General features: G+C 47.8%; 1 protein-coding gene across 5 annotated transcripts in view; it reads left to right on the top strand.

The window, feature by feature from the left end:
* MAP2K6 (mitogen-activated protein kinase kinase 6) overlaps positions 1-12,355 on the top strand; it is a 106,291-nt gene extending 93,936 nt beyond the window's left edge. For all 5 annotated transcript variants that reach the window (XM_061392985.1, XM_061392984.1, XM_061392986.1 and 2 more), the window contains exons 11-12: positions 5,907-5,952; positions 12,015-12,355. In XM_061392985.1, the coding sequence (XP_061248969.1) occupies positions 5,907-5,952; positions 12,015-12,092 (124 nt within the window). In that variant the 3' untranslated portion in view covers positions 12,093-12,355. The remainder of the gene's footprint in view (positions 1-5,906; positions 5,953-12,014) is intronic.
* Positions 12,356-16,521: the final 4,166 nt, after the last annotated feature.

Genomic DNA, 16,521 nt, shown 5'->3' with positions numbered 1-16,521 from the left:
GAGAAGACGACGGAGGCTACATTCAGAGCTTCCCTTAGGCACCTGGAGGTCTTACCAAGTGATTCTGGCGTTTTAGGCTGATTGTTAGAGAAGGCTTGCTCACTGATGGCTCTGCTTGCCCGGAAGTGGACAGTGGACAGTTCCGGCTGGGGAGGGGGCACGTCTAAGAAGGGAAAAGAAAGTTGGGGGGGAAGAGATGGAAGGAGCCATACTGATGCCGTGAGTTTGTTTTCATGGAAATTGCTGGTGGAATTGAGGAAACTAGAAGAGGGGATTGTTTTTCTCCAGAAAACCTGGTGATTTCCGTCTGCACGGGCCCCAGGGTGCCCAGCATGACTTGATACTGATGATCATTGCAAGGGATGCTGGAAAAATGATGCCATGACGGAGCGCAGGCTGTGATCCTGGGTGCTGCCGTGCAGCTGTGAGCCGGGGCAGAGGCCTTCGGAGATGCTGGAAGCCCGGCTGTGGTTGCCCAGGGGACCGGCTCTGCTCACTTGGAGCTAAGAAAGGGGCTGGCGTTCCGCCTCCCGTTGGAGAGGCTAGCTTCCCCAAGGTTACCCTTCCTTGGCCTCCACGCGCTTTGGAAGAGGCATTCTGAACACAGCTTTTACTGGAAAACGTGGTAACACCAAGCAGCTGTCTGTTGCTTGTGAAGCAAAGGCCCCTTGGGTTTTTCACCAGCTCTAGGCCCGTCACCCTGGTGCTTTCCCCCAAAGACACACGAGGCTGACGTGCCGTTGTTTTTGTTTTATTCTTGGCTGAATGGCCGGAGAGGCTGGAGTGATGGGCGGCGTGATGCTCGCCTGCTGGATGCCGCTGGATGCGTATCAGCACTTCCCCTGGGCGCCTGGGCGGTACCCCCTCTCTGCTCTCCTTGCCGGAGCCTCCAGGTGTGCTGTGCACCTGCCCGGCTGAGAGGGCTTCAGGATCGTGCCTTCTGGTTTCAAGGACCCGGTGCCTGCTGTTTGTTCCTCGTCGTCGAGGGTTTAAAGGTCACGGAGGAAAGGGATGATTTGTCTTGGATGGTTCAGACCCGTCATTCTCCAGAGGGGTGGTGAGGAGGAAGGATCTTATTTAAGGAAGCTTTTCAGACTCTCTGCTTTGTAACCTTTCTCCCACCTGGCCCTTTTCCCCAAGATTCTGGGAACTGCAGAAAACTTTGATAAGAACAAAGCTGGTGTGAAAAGCTTGAGAAAGCCAGGTGGGCTGGTGTGAATCCAGTTTAACCTAATGGTTCTCAACTCCCGTTGCCTGCTTATACAACGTGACAGACCTTTCAGGTGTGCCCCTGGGCCTCAGAGGTTCTGATTTAATTGGTCTGGGAGGGGGTGGTCCTGAATACCTGATGGGATGTTCCCACATCATTTTCCTGGAGGCCTGTCGTCAGAACCCCTGACTTATGCCTGCCATCTGTGGACGGTTGTTCTCTTCAGAAAGCTGCTTCTCTTCTACAGTTCATTGAGAAATCATTCAATTACTTTATTTATCTTTCATCAACTTTTCTTCTTACTTAGAACTTCCCCGAGAGTCAAAGTGTTAAAGCTTTTCACAGGTTTCTTTTGTTTTTTAAATGAAAGCCTTGGAGAACTGAAAGTTCCCTAATTTTCACGTTTGCACGCGTTTGTGAAAGTTGCAGCTTCCTGTGTGGCCGCTCTCTGTCAGCTGCTGGCCAGCCCCGCCCACAGGGCAGAGTGTCTTCACGCTGTTGCCAGGGCTGGCTTTGTGCGCTTCTCTTCTCTCTGTTTAGTCCCGGGAGCTGCATCCTCTGCTGCTGCGCTTTCGTCTGGGGCTTCCGCTTGGTGGTCACACTCCTCTGGTCACTGCTGGTCAGCTGACAGCTGTTGTGGTTGTTCAGTCATTCAGGCATATCTGACTCTTTGTGACCCTGTGGACTGCAGCACGCCAGGCTTCCTTGTCCTTCACCATCTCCTGGAGTTTACTCAAACTCATGTCCATTGAGTTGGTGATGCCATCCAACCATCTCATCCTCTGTCACCCCATTATCCTCCCGCCTTCAGTCCTTCCCAGCATCAGGGTCTTTTCCAGCTCTTTGCATCAGGCGGCCAAAGTATTGGAGCTTCAGCTTCAGCATCAGTTCTTCCAGTGAATATTAAGGGTTGATTTCCTTTAGGATGGACTAGTTTGATCTCCTTGAAGTCCATGGGACCCTCAAACCCTCAAGAGTATTCTCTAGCACCACAGTTTGAAAGCATCAATTCTTTGGCAGTCAGCCTTCTTTATGGTCCAGCTCTCACATCAGTACATGACTACTGGAAAACCCAGAGCTTGGGATATATGGACTTTTGTCGGCAAAGTGATGTCTCTGCTTTTTAATATGCTGCCTAGGTTTATCATAGCTAATCTCCCAAGGAGCAAACATCTTTTAGTTTTGTGGCTGCAGTCACCGTCTGCAGTGATTTTGGAGCTTAAGAAAATAAACTCTGTCACCATTTCCACTTGTTCCCCTTCTGTTTGCCACGAAGTGATGGGACCGGATGCCGTGATCTGATTTTTGCGGTGGAGTAGGGCATTCATCTGCTATCACTCTCCAAATTATGACTTGATAGAGTCCAGGGTTCTGCTGGCATCCTTCTTTAGCAGTAACATCAGAGGGGGTGAGGGGAGGAGAGAAAACCAAAGCAAGTCAAGATGTTTATTCCATATGAACTTGAAGAAAAGCAGCAACAACAGAGATTTCCTACAAATCCTTCCTTTCTGTACTTATTTTCAAACAAGCGTTTTCTTACTCTTCCTTCCCTACACGTGGCTTTCTTTTTTTATATATAATTTCGTTTATTTATCTGTTTATTTTTATTTTTGGCCGTGCCGCATCTTTGTTGCTGCTCGGCCTTTCCCTGGTCTCAGAGAGGGGAGCTCCTCTCCACTTGTGGCATGCAGGCTTCTCACGTGGTGGGTTCTCTTGCTGCCAACCACGGGCTCCAGGCACGTGGGCTTCAGCAGTTGCAGCTCATGGACTCAGGATTGTGTCTCCCGGGCTCTAGAGCACAGGCGCAGGCTTAGTTGCTCCACGCCATGTGGGATCTTCCTGGGCCAGGGATCGAACCCGTGTCCCCTGCACTGGCAGGCATATTCTTCACCACTGAGCCACCAGGGACACCCACGTGGCTTTCTTATCTCAGGGCCTTTAAAGAGTTCCTGAATCAGGAGACACTGGCCATCTAGGCCTTGTTTGGGATTCACAATAGAGAAATGGAAAGGCCTTACACCCTGGTCCTGCAGAAGGTTTCACAAACGAGTTTCTACTAAAATGGAATCTTGGCACGCTTGCGTTCTTTCACCATAACCTCATTCAGCTGGACACAGGCTTGGGGACTGAGAGTCGCTCCCTAGAGACCAGCTGAGCCAAGTGCCCCAAAGCTTGACTTCCTTCCTGCTGAGCCTTCAGGCCTGTTTAAGAGCTCAGTGCCCCGTCCACCAGCCCGAAGTCCATTGGAGGTCAGAGACCCACCCAGACGCTGGTCCTGTCTGACTCAGAGAAACAGGCACAAAACAGAGACGATCAAACATAGTTGCTGGCTTGTTCAGGAAGGAGTAAAAAGAGGCCCTGGGTATTTACGAAGCTCCGGACAAATGTATGGCTTGGGAGGCGAGCTGTGTTTTTCTTCTGCAGATGTTCCCAGGAGTCCTTCTGGGAAACGGTCAGTTCGGGGGGATTCAGAGGGGCAGAACCCCTCGGCTCAGCACAAACGTGAAGCTAGCAGTTCTCAGCACGGCACGAAGCTGTGTTTTAGTGTCAGCTACGGTCAGGAGTGTGTGTTGTGGCATTTGGAAGGGGAATTAGGGCAGTTAGCTAATTGCACGCTTGAAAACGACAAGCCACTTGAAAATTCAAAAGTCTGACTCGGATCCAAAAAGAAATTGGTGTAGCTTTGAACTCCACAGTTGTTATTTGGTGCTGAATTTCAAGTGCTTCCTATTCAACGTGGAAAATTTGCTTTTCTCCCTAACCTCACCCTGAGTATTTTGCTATTCTTAGCCCGTGTTTTGAAGTGTTCTTGATTTAAAAGGTGGAGAGAATGGGTTGTATCAGTTATATTAAATCAATAAACAGCTTTGGTGTGCTGTGTAAATATTTTCCGTCAATACTCTGCAGTGGTGCTTGTACATTTCAAGCTTTCTAATCAGAGGCCATAAGTCAAAAATAACCTGTTCAGCAGCAATCTTTGAGGTTTTAGGAATTCTTTTTTGAAAAGATAAATCTTGACGTGTGGCGGAGGCCAACACAATACTGTAGAGCAGTCGTCCTCCAATAGTTGTGTTTTTTCCTATACTTCTCAAAAAAAGAAATAAAAGTAAATCAAAGTGGTTGCTGGGGAACCGTCCTGGGCATTATGGGATGTTGAGCGACAGCCTCGGTTTCTGCCTGTTAGATGTGAATTACGGCCCCCAGCACCACCAGCTGCGTTAACCAGAAGTGCCTCCAGACGCCCCCGAGTGTGCCTTGGACGGCAAAGCCACCTGCAGCTGGGGACCGCTGGTGGAGCCTTCCGGAGTCGCAGCACGTAGGCACAGGAGGCTTCATTGGTGGGAGCTGGAGGTCTCCTCGTTTCGCTCAGAGATGCCTTCCCGGGCCAGCCCGGCCGTGATGCTGCTGGTCTCCTTTCTCACTCATTCTTGTTTGAGCCTCAGTTGAGATGGACGCTCTCTCTTCGGCTGTCCAGGCAGTGAGGTCGCTGGGTGTGGATCCGCCCGCAGTCGGCTCTCTGTCCCCGCCTCTGCCTATTCCCCGTCTCAGGCTCCCTGCCCTCCACCGCAGAGCTGCCTGGAGTCCATAGGGAGGCTGCTCTCGGCTGTTTTGATTCAAAAAGCTTCCTTTTTTCTTTCATTTCGAGTTTTTTTCAGTCCCAAGCATTTCAGCCGTTTCCCTCTCTGGCTCTGCATCCGGGCCTGCCCTTGATTGTTGCCCTCCAAGGAGCGGGGCTCAGGTCACACCTCGCAGGTCTCCCTTGCTGCAGGTGGTCATCAGCGCAAATCCCAGCCACCCAATGTTCTGTCACTTTTTGAGTTCCTTCCACGCCAGGCAGATGTCCTTTCCATTCGTGGATGGTTTTAGGGCCCGTGGGCAGAGGGCTCTGCAGGTTGCCTCGCAAATCATACTTTTCAAAACCATCCTTTCCTCCATTCTGTAACCTGGGGTTCCAACTCCAAATAAACTTTCTTTTCTCTTCCATTTTAAGGCTGCAGGTGGATGAAGGGGTGGGTCTCTTCTCAACTGTGGTTTTATGACTGTTGCCTCTGGTATCAGATGTGATTAAAGGTCTGTGTGTACAGACGGCTGGATGACGGGCGCCCCTTGCGTAGTGCAGGGCCAGCAGGGGTTTCTGAGAAGAACCACTGCTAAGTCCACGGCCAGCATGCTTTCCCGGTCATCAGCCGAGCGGTCGTCAAGCAGCAGTGACCTTAGGCATTCTACATCCGTAGTGCTTCTGTCTCAAGCAGTTTCAGCAGGGAGCATATAAAAGCAAATTGTACCTGCAAGGAGATCAGAAGCAGAGAGAACCCGGTATTGGAGACAATGGACAGACAACAACTGTAATTTAAGAAACACCTGCCAGGGTCTTTGCAAGAGGGGGTGGATTAAAAGCCGTTTTGAAGGAAAGTGAATATATATTTTGATACATAATAAAAGCTAGTTTTTATGTCATTGGTAAAGAAACATAAGGAAACACACACAGCCTTACCCTTCCTGTTAAGGTACAGAGTGATTTCAAACATCGTTGGGAAGTGTAACAAGAGGAAAGTCAAGGCAGGAGATTTATGTTTTCAGTACATTTTTAAAGGTGGTTCTGTTTGGTCTTCTGCAGGTTCTGAAATCCTAGTCTAGTGGAAACACAGATGGTTTCTAGATTTTAATGTGATTTTTTTTTTTTTTTTCCTTTAAGCTTGAAGAAGAATTCCAAAGAAAGGCCAACATATCCAGAGCTTATGGTGAGTATTGTTAGGGGGTATAGATGAGTCCATACTAACAGTTGGAACAGGGGAAGTGAATGACATCTAAATCATGATCTGGACTTCCCTGGTGGTCTAGCGGTTAATTCTCTGCCTTCCTAATGCAGTGGGTGCCAGTTCAATCCCTGGTCAGGGAGTTAAGATCCCACGTGCCTCATGGCCAGAAAACCCGAACACAAAACAGAAGCAGTATTGTAACAAATTCAACAAGGACGTTAAAAATGGCCCACATTAAAAAAAAAAAGTCTTTTAAAAAAGAATGTATTATTAAAAAAAAAAAAAAACGCAGTCAGGCATCATCTCACATCTGGAAGGTTTGAAAGATAAGAGAGGAACTCTGGGGAAGATGCAGAGAAAAGAGGCTCCCTGGTGGGATGTGAACTGGTCCAGCCAGGACAGAAAACCTCACAAAATTAAAAATAGCACCATCTGATGATTAATGATTCCACTTCTGGGCACAGATCTGAAGGAAATGAAATCACTATCTTGAAGAAATAGCTGAACCCCCAAGTTCACTGCAGCATTATTTATCTCAGCCAAGATGTGGAAACAATCTGAGTGTCCATTAATGAATACAGAGATAAAGAAAACATAATACATATGCACATACACACACAATGGAATATTACTCAAGCATTAAAAAAGGAAATCCTGTTATTTACAACAACGTGGGTGAAGCTTGAGGGCATTATTCTAAGTGAAATAAGTCAGACAGAAAAAGCAAATACTGCATGATCTCACTTAAATGTAGAATCTTAAAAAAACAACTTACGGAGCATAGACTGGTGGTTGCCAGGGGTGTGTGGGCTGGGGGCAATGGATAAAGGTGGTCAAAGAGCACAAGTTTCTGTTTACCAGATGAGTAAGACCTGGGGTATAAAGCACAGCATGGGGACTAGCGTTAACACCACTCGACCATATACTTGCAAGTTGCCAGGAGATGAGAGAGCAGAACTGGATGGTCTCAGCAGATCCCATGGATTTTCAGTTCTTCTGGTTAAGCTTGAATTTAAGTCTGAACCATATGTCGACTGGATGACTGAATAGATGCTGGGAAGAGTCTGAGGAGAGACGGACTGGGCACCTTTGTCCCCTTTAAAAAGGCAGCCCTGGGATTTTCCTGATGGTCCAGTGGCTAAGACTCCACGCCGGTACTGCAGGGGACGTGGGTTCAATCCCTGGTCTGGGAACTAAGATCCCGAAAGCCTCACAGCCTGGCCAATAAATAAATAAATAAAAATAAACCAATAAAATAGAAAGGCAGCCTCGGGACTTGCCTGGTGGTCCAGTGGTTAGGACTTTGCATTTCCACTACAGGAGTCATGGGTTTGATCCCTGGTCAGGGAACTAAGTGGAGAAGCAAATGGCAACCCACTCCAGTATTCTTGCCTGGAGACTCCCAGGGACGGTGGAGCCTGGTGGGCTGCCATCTATGGGGTTGCACAGAGTTGGACACGACAAGCGACTTAGCAGCAGCAGCAGGGAACTAAGATCCTACATGTCACTCGGCGTGGCCAATAAATAAATAAAAATTAAAAAAAATAATGCAATGAAATATAAAGGCAGCCCATGGGGACTCAGCATTCAACTAACACCCACAGTTGAGGCAGAAGGGGAGATGATTCATGCTTGAGAAGATCTTAGCCTGCAGCACGTTTGGGTTCAACATTTCCCCTCTGCTTATGTAGATAGTAGCCAGTCGGGGGCCTTTTCAATCCTGGCTACTTTGTTTTAGAATTCTTGTGCAACCCCCAGAGCATTTTAAACTTTGATTCCACATAAAGTGCAACCCGCATAGAGCGGTTTGTGGGGGGTTCTCTACTCTTGTTTTCAAGCTGCCTTTGTCACTTTTTCTTCAGATGAAAGTATGTTTGCTTTATGTGTCTGACTATTGAAAATGCATACCACATTTTCCCCCTTCCAAGTGGCTGCTTATCAGAGGTTTCAGCGGAGCACACTTGAGAAAAACTGCAGAGTCCTCGCTTAACACCCTTGGGCAACTGATGTTGAAGCTGCCTTTGCCCTCTGTCCGGACACCGTGGGCTCTGGTGGTCTGGCATTAGGGCTGTAGTTCCGTGCGGGTCACCGCCCCCACCCCCGCCTTTTACGGTGCTCATCTTCATGGCACTGGGATGACTTGCCTTGTGAGGTCATGACTGCCTCCTGCTTTCCGGTGGGACTGAGGTTTCTCAGTGGAAACTCTGAGTCCAAACGCTTCGGCTGAAGCCTCAGGAAAACACATGCTGAGAGGCGACTGTTGAGGTTGTAGGAGTTGGTGAAGAGGTAGAAAAAAAAAAAAATCCTCTTTCCAGGTGAAGAACAGTATAATTAAGGCCCCAACCCAGACATGTACCTCTTATAGAAATCCCAAATGTTTTTTGTTCCCTGTTTGGATTGAGGTGTGGACAGGAAGGTCATCTCATTTGCTTTCTCTTTCAAGCTCCCACTGGGGGCCGTAACTGAGTAGGACTTGCTCTATGGGGTATGGGGCCAGCCAGTGTTTTTATAAAGAATTGTTGCATAGACAGGGTTCGGGCTTCCCAGGTGACTCGTGGTAAACAAACTGCCCATGCAGGACACGCAGGTTCGAACCCTGGGTCGGGAAGATCCCCTGGAGAAGAAAATGGCGACCCACTCCAGTATTTTTCGCCTGGAGAATCCCATGGACGGGGAAGTCTGGTGGGCTACAGTCCGTAGGTTTGCAAAAGATCGGACAACAAGAAAGTAAATACTTCAGGCTCTGTGGGCTGCTACGACAACTCAACTTCTGTTTTAGCATGAGAGCTGCCATAGCCAGTGGGTGGACACAGGAGTGCAGCTGTGCACCAATAAAACTCTGTTTCAGAAATAGGCAGTCCGCTGGATTGGGCCCCCAGTTCATCTATTGTTGACCCCTGTCCTAGATGGAAACCACCAGAAACAAAACCCAGGTGATGCAAGTGATGGTCCAGGGAGGTGATCATGTCCTCTGAATGTCCTGGGATGTCCTAGATTGAACCACAGTGTTAAACAGAGATGATGTTGTTTAGTTGCTAAGGTGTATCCAACTCGGTGACTTCATGGACTGTAGCTTGCCAGGCCCCTCTGTCCATGGGATTCTCCAGGCAAGAACACTGGAGTGGGTTGCCATTTCCTCCTCCTGGGGATCTTCCCCACCCAGGGGTCAAACCTGCGTCTTCAGCATTGGCAGGTGGGTTCCTTACCATCTGGGCCTCCAGGGAAGCCCTAGGCAGGGCTGACTGACCTAAACTGTGGTTTTGCAGGGGAACTGGAGACTCTTAGCGCTGGTGGCGATGCTCCAGGCTGGGTGTTAAGTTCTCCCTGTACCGGGCCCCTCTTCATTAATTAATTCATGGCTGCGGGGGGTCTTCATTGCTGCGCACGGCCTTCTCGAGTTGCAGAGGCCGGGCGCCTCTCTTCGTCGCGGTGCGCATGTGCCAGGCACGCCGGCTCCAGTAGCTGTGGCGCAGACGCTCTGTTGCCCCGTGACACGCGGGCTCTTCCCGGACCAGGGATCGAACCCGTGTGCCCTGCGTCGGCAGGCGGGATTTTTCACCACTTGACCACCAGGGAAGTCCAGTGCCCTCCCCCCACCTTCTGAGACGCTCAGCCTGGGTCTGTGGTCTGGGGGCGATTCCACGGCGTCTCCTCTGCTGTGTCCTGGTTGCTATTCTTAGTCGGCCGCTTCTGGAAGGGACTGGTTCCCTCCCAGCCTTTTACAGCCTCAAAACCCACACAGGAGACACGTCACAGTTCCCATGTCCACATGCCTGCCTGCTCCCCCTGCCCCTGGCTCTCACGGTGCTTTCCCAGCCTGAGACTAAACCGAGAGGTGCCTGAGGAGTTGTTTTTTTTCGTTGAGACATCAGGTGCGGTTATTGAATTCCGTCGCAGACCTAGGCTAGGTCCCCTGAGCCACCCACCGACCACAAGGCAGGAGAATGGGGCTGGCGGGCGTCGGGCGTAGTCCCTGAGACACGCTGAGACCGGACGTGGCCTGTTTTGATAGTGAAAGGCTTCAAAGGACATGAAAAGATCTCTAAATGTCGAGGGGATGTGGGAAAGCTAATAAGCACGATGGTAAAACACTCGGTAAGGGTGCTGTGTAAGTGGGTAGTGATCAGAAGTAGTGTATTCATCCGGGGGGCTCCAGAGGCTGCGCCCACGCCTGGGGCTCTGGTTAATATCGTGGCTATGAAGCACCCAATGGCAAAGCCAGAAAACCCCTCTCTCTCTCTCTTTTTTTTTTTTTTTGAGTCACTGTACTTAGTGGTGACCACCGACCTTATTTGGGGCTTGCTTTCTTTGTTCCTTTCCTCTTTGCATTGTTTTCTAAAATGTCCATGGGTGGGCATTCTAGGTTCCCACAGGGCTGAGTCATCCAGTTCTCTGCTCTCAGGTTTAAAACAAATATAATTAGAAAACCTAGAGCTAGGCAACACGTAGTCTGTGAACAAAAATCCTCAAAGTCAGGGGAAGCGGAGTGAGTCACCTACACGTCTGTGTGCAGAAACACTCATATTTAGCTGTTGACGGGTCGCTGAGAGGAGCAATGCCTCCAGACAGTTGGGAGGGGGCCCTGCTAGCTCAGGCTCTCAGTTCCTCCTGGAGGAATTGTTCTTTTTGGTTTGATCGCTTGGTTCTGATTGTACTGGGAGGACTGTGGACCGTGAGCTGATGTGTCCACTCCTAACTGGAGGTGTGAGGTTCCCGGGTGTCAGCCAGGCGCTTCCCGGCACCGAGTTGAGCTATTCGAGGAGGGCGGCCCTGGGGCAGAGCCTCTAGCTTCATTTCCTTCAGAATCGTTTTGAAACGCGTGGCTCCCTGCATTGGACCATGCTTCTTCCCCCAGCAAAGAGCAGGACGTGATGTCAAGTTTACGGAATCTGAGCAGCATGAGCAGAGACCACCTTTTTGCTTCTTGGTTTTTAATCTCCAAGATGAATTTTTTTCCACCCAGACCTAGGGTTGGGCAGGCTACTTTATTTTCCACAAGGATCAGATCATCGTGGAGAGACATAAGGATCACTTGTTATCAACGTGCTGTGCTTAGTGGCTCAGTCATGTCCGACTCTTTGTGACCCCATGGACTGTGGCCCTCCAGACTCCTCTGTCCATGGGGTTCTCCAGGCAAGAATACTGGAGTGGACTGCCATGCTCTCCACGGAATCCTCCCAGGGATTGGACCCAGGTCTCCCACATTGCAGGCGGGTTCTTTACCATCTGAGCCACCAGGAAAGCCCTGTTATCAATAGAAGTGATGTAAAAAGTAACACTGCTAGCTGTTTGAGTGCAAACCAGCTCTCCAGTGTTAAGCACGAGCAACGCCTGTTTATTGTTCCAAAAACTGGTTTCTCATTCTACCACTCACTTCTTGGGAACTGCGTGTGTGTAAATCTCTAAAATTTCTTATTATTTTGCCACTTTGTCTGAAAATTACTTTCTAGGTGACAGGGTTATTTGTAAACCGAATCTTTGGGCCATCTCTGCTCTTGCTTGTATTTACCCATTGATGGGATGTATACGGGCTTCCCTGGTGGCGCTAGTGGTAAGCAACCTGCCTGCCAACGCAGAAGCCCTAAGAGACATGGGCTCGATCCCTGGGTGGGGAAGATCCCCTGGAGAAGGGAATGGCAACCCACTCCAGTATTCTTGCCCAGAGAATCCCATGGACAGAGGAGCCTGGCAGGCTACGGTCCATCAGGTAGCACAGAGTCGGACATAACTGAAGCAGCTTACCACGCCTGCTTAGCACACATGCATGGGATGTATATAGCCTAGTTACATACGTATATTTTAAAGCAGTGGATACTCTGGCATGGAATCAAAAAGCGATACCAAGATAGAAGGGGCAGCAGCTAAATGACATCTTTAAGAATTTGCATCCCTGAGTGTATACTTGGTTTGGGAAGGGGTAGAAGAATCTAGTTTAAGCCTGATGGGGATACTTAGTTTGTTAACTAACCAGATCTGTCCATTGCTAATCTCAGGCGTTGTCAGAGACCAGTATTAACGGAAGGCATTTTTCTTTTCTTCACCAGCAACATCCGTTTTTCACCCTACACGAATCCAAAGCGACAGACGTGGCATCTTTTGTAAAATCAATTCTTGGAGACTAAAAACAATGGACTCCATCGGTTGACCCTCCTGTGGATTGGTGGGTTTACAGGCTGATGTCCACTGAAGCGCCAATAGAAACTCATCTTTGAGATAATTTAACCCTGCCTCTCAGAAGGTTTTTTTCTTCCCCATTTTCTCTTTTTTCCCCTCCAAAGGGGGCCTTGGAATCTATAGTTATAGAATGAACTGTCTAGATGGATGAAATATGATAAAGGCTTAGGACTTAAAAAGGTGATTAAATATTTAATGATGTGTCATGTGAGTCCGTAAGCTTTTCAGACTTCTGTTCTTTACGAAACGGATACATTGGTAAAAAGGTAAAAAAAGGTGCTACAGAAGTGATGGAATTGTAAGTAGATCTGTAGTCTGTCCCACTTATTATTTTAATATTTATGTTTAAGCGGTTGACAAGATTCCATTTGATGCGAGGAGGGAGAGACGAAAGACAAGATTGGGTTGGCAGTATTTATTGGCTTTTTTATTTTTTAAGTTCGATCGTGTCTGTGGTCCAGAAGAAATTATTTCATGTGCATCTTTGGGATTCTGATAAAAGTATCCACCAGGAGCTCACGTGGCGCATCTGTTCCAGCTGCTGTAGCTGCTGCCGTGTTCCTCAGTTTCTGCTCCACCCGGGGTCGTAACCGCGTATTCCGGTGAAGCGGCAGCGTTGCCTGGTCACACACTATTTCCTAACTTTGGAAGACAAAAAATCAGTCTTGTCACAGCTCAGAGAGTCGCAGATCTGGCTGTTCTGTTGGCCTTGGTGGTGTAGGAGTAATCGAATGTGATTTGCGATGTGGTTTTCCATCACCTATCTATCCTTCTGTGCGCATGCGTGCGTGTGTGTGTGTGTTTGTGTGTGTGAGACGTCACAAGTTCTGCAAATGGCTATTATAAATAACATCCGTCTTTGGTAAGGAGGAGGTTTCCCAGTCCAGAGGGGAAGTTTGTCTCCCCACCCAGAGAACCAGCGCCTGCCTCTGCTGTGGCCTCCCCAGGGACTGCCTTTGCCCTTAATGTCATCTTGCTTCTTTTGGTTTGGTCACGGAAGAAGCCTTCTTGTAAAGGGAAGGGCTGCAGTAGAAGAAAAATAAAGGCAGGGAGCAGTTTCTTGATGAGGTGGGAAGATCATGGGGGCGCTGGCTGAATTCTTGGGGACCGATGGCTGAGCCCAGGGCGCGCCCTCCTTTGGTGGTGGCTCGCTCCGCGGCGGGAGGCTGGCTCCGTGGTAGATTCCCAGCAGCTGATGGAGCAGCAGAAGCTCTTTCTCGTGGCCAGAGACCCCCGTGGGTTCTCTGCTCTGGGGTCTGGGTTCTTGGAAGGTCAAGGAGTGAAGTGGTCCACAGGGAAGATACAACCTGTGACAACCGGGGAGTGTTGCTTTGGGATGTTGTGTTAATACAAAGCTACTCCTGCTGCACAAGGACAGAGGGATTTTACTTTAAAAAGAGATTTTAAAAAGTTTCCAAAGAGAACACGGTCTGCTCCTTTCTTTGCCTCAAGTTCACAAATAGGGAGAGAGCGTCGTGCCCTTGAGCGCTCCGAGTGTAGTCCTGTCTTTCTCTCTTGGCTTTTGAAGTGCAGTCCTGTCTTTTTTTTTTTCTCTGCGTTTGCTCCTTGTTCTCGGCATCCAGCTCACGCCCAGAGAGAGGAAGGCACATCCGTCCACTTGTTCATCTTTGTTTAAGACACACCTGTTTGATAAACGTCCAACTCATCTGCTTTGATGCTACTCCCGTCTCATCTATTTCCAGCCAGAAAAAAAGGGAATTATCCCAGTGGTCATGGCCATACACTTTCCTACTGTTCTTTCTAAATCTGGAAGTTTCTCTCTTTGAGATGCAGAGGGAAGAAAATCACAAGAATAATGCATTCATCTTCTTAAAAAGAAAATAGAAAGAAAAAAAAATCAGGCCATTTCATGACAGCTTTTGGTGAAATTTTTAAGCAAAACGTCTCTCTGGTCTGAGTCAGGTGACTCTTGCCTCTTGTCCAGAGTGATTTTTACTTTTAAATATTCTTAACTAACCATGTTCCTCATGTGTTTACCTCTGCTGTCAGTGAGTCCAGGGCCTGAGCTTGCAAAACAAGCACACTTGGGTGGAGAAGGAGTAGGTGGTGGTTCTCAACCCGGATGCACAGTGGAATCCCTGGGAGCATGTTAACACTCAATACTGAGGGCCCAGAGATTCTCACTGAGTTGGTCAGGGTAGGACCTGGCAGTTGGTATTTTTCACAAGTCACTTGTGTGTTCTAACCTGCAACAGGGTTGAGAACACTGGTCTACTCCCCACTAAAGAGAGATGGAATACTGATTTGAAATTTGGGATACCTTTTCCCTGTAGAAACAATGTATTCCATGGTGATGGGGTATCTTATGTCCTAACGTAGAATGGCCTGATAGCCTTACAAGTCGAAATTTTATTTTTTTTTTAGAACTGTTATAAGTTCTAAACAACTAATTCTGAAATAAAGAGATGCATAATCTATATTTAAGTTGATATGTTAGGAATCTCATGTACATACAGATATATGTTTGTGTGTGTATGTGTGTGTGTGCAAAGAAAGAAGATATTCCTATCCAGGGATGATATGCAAAATAGTGGATTGGCCACAAAGTTCATGCCCGTTTTCCCATGTGCTTAGACGTGCTCAGCAGTTCTGACTTTTTGTGACCCCATGAACTGCAGCCCACCAGACTCCTCTGTCCATGGGATTCTCCAGGCAAGAATGCTGGAGTGGGCTGCATGCCCTCTTCCAGAGGATCTTCCCAACTCAGGGATCAAACCCAGGTCTCCACATTGCAGACAGATTCTTTAGCATCTGAGCCACCAGGGAAGCCCGAGAATACTGGGATGGGTAGCCTATCCCTTCTCCAGCAGATCTTCCCAACCCAGGGATTGAACCCGTGCCTCCTGCATTGCAGGCCTATTCTTTACCAGCTGAGCTACCAGGGAAGCCCAGTTTTTCTGTAAGATGTTATGTTACGGAAAAATCCAAATAAGCTTCGTGGCCAGCACACTATTTAATGTGCTACCAGCATGGACTATCTGGATATCAGCCTTGCCTATAATTATCAGTGTATTAGAAAGTCCATATATCTCTATAAAAGAGATCCTGTTCTTTTTCCCCCAAAATCTATTTGATTTGGTGTGATATAATTACCCATATTATATAGACTTATACAAATATCCATCTCTCTCTATATTGTTGACTTCAGAGGTATGCCAAAAATAATGGGAATGACTTTTAGGACAATGGCCACTTATGTGTATGTATCTTTACTGCCCTTCAGAGGAGTCATCTTCAGGGTTATTTTCTAGAATATTTTGGTCACTTCTCTTTCAGAAAAGGCTTCAGTATCCATTTCCTCTCCCATATGTGTAATATGTAGAATGCTAATTACTCCTTACTGGTTTGTTTCTTTTAATAAAAATCCTTACCAGGTAAATTTCCCTCTTTGTTTTACCTACTTGGTTTCTCAGACTTAGCATCAAGTAGTGTTTGGCAAATTCTAGAAGGCAAATTTGCCCCCAGAACTGGAGTTTTACCATTAAAACTTAAAAAAATATATTTTATTGATGGTTTTGGTTAAAAACATCTACTACCAAGGAGCCTAACATTTCATAACCAGTGAAACTTTTAAATGTCTTTTAAAAAACACCATGGGCTGTGAAGATAATCTCAAATGTAGATTTCTCAAAAAAGTGTGTGTTGTGCTTAAAGCAAAGTCAACCTTCCTGGAATAAATATAGAGCCTCCCCAAGGGCGACTAAAGGAGAAAGAACTCACACAGGTGTGTGTGTATGATGAAAAAATATCGGTGAGATTGTCCCCAGGTTCCCACCTGGCAGGAGCTGTCAGCCTCTGCGGAGGAACCATCCATTATCCATCTGTTATTCTAGTGACGATGTTTGGTCACACTGATGTAATCAAAACAAGTTGGTTAAATCTGCTTCTATCTTGCTTGCACAGTCTGAGATGGAAATGAGTGTGTGTGTGTGTGTGTGTGTGTAGCTCACAATCATTGGTCTTTTACTGTTCTTGTGCATTCTGCAAGCCTATCCTCCAATGTTCATATGCCAGACAGTCCCAGACATCTGTTCAGGGCGCCAATCGATTATCTTAGTAATGTTTCCCATGGTGTTCTAGGCAAAAAGAAATACTTTATAGTTCCACTTATTAAGTCGTCGTTGTTCAGTCACTAAGTCGTGTCCAGCTTTTTGCAGCCCCACGGACTGCAGCACCCCGGGCTCCCCTGTCTTCCACTGTGTCCTGCAGTTTGCTCAACCTCATGTCCATTGAGTCGGCAATGCTATCTAACCATCTCATCCTCTGCCGCCCCCTTCTCCTTTTGCCTTCGATCTTTCCTCGCATCAGGGTCTTTTCCAAAGAGGCGGCTCTTTGCATCAGGTGGCCAAAAGTATT

Source organism: Bos javanicus, chromosome 19 (genome assembly GCF_032452875.1).
Source record: "Bos javanicus breed banteng chromosome 19, ARS-OSU_banteng_1.0, whole genome shotgun sequence".
Taxonomy (NCBI): Eukaryota; Metazoa; Chordata; class Mammalia; order Artiodactyla; family Bovidae; genus Bos; species Bos javanicus.
The sequence above is the reverse complement of the archived record's forward strand: the minus strand, read 5'-3'. Positions and strand labels throughout refer to the sequence as shown.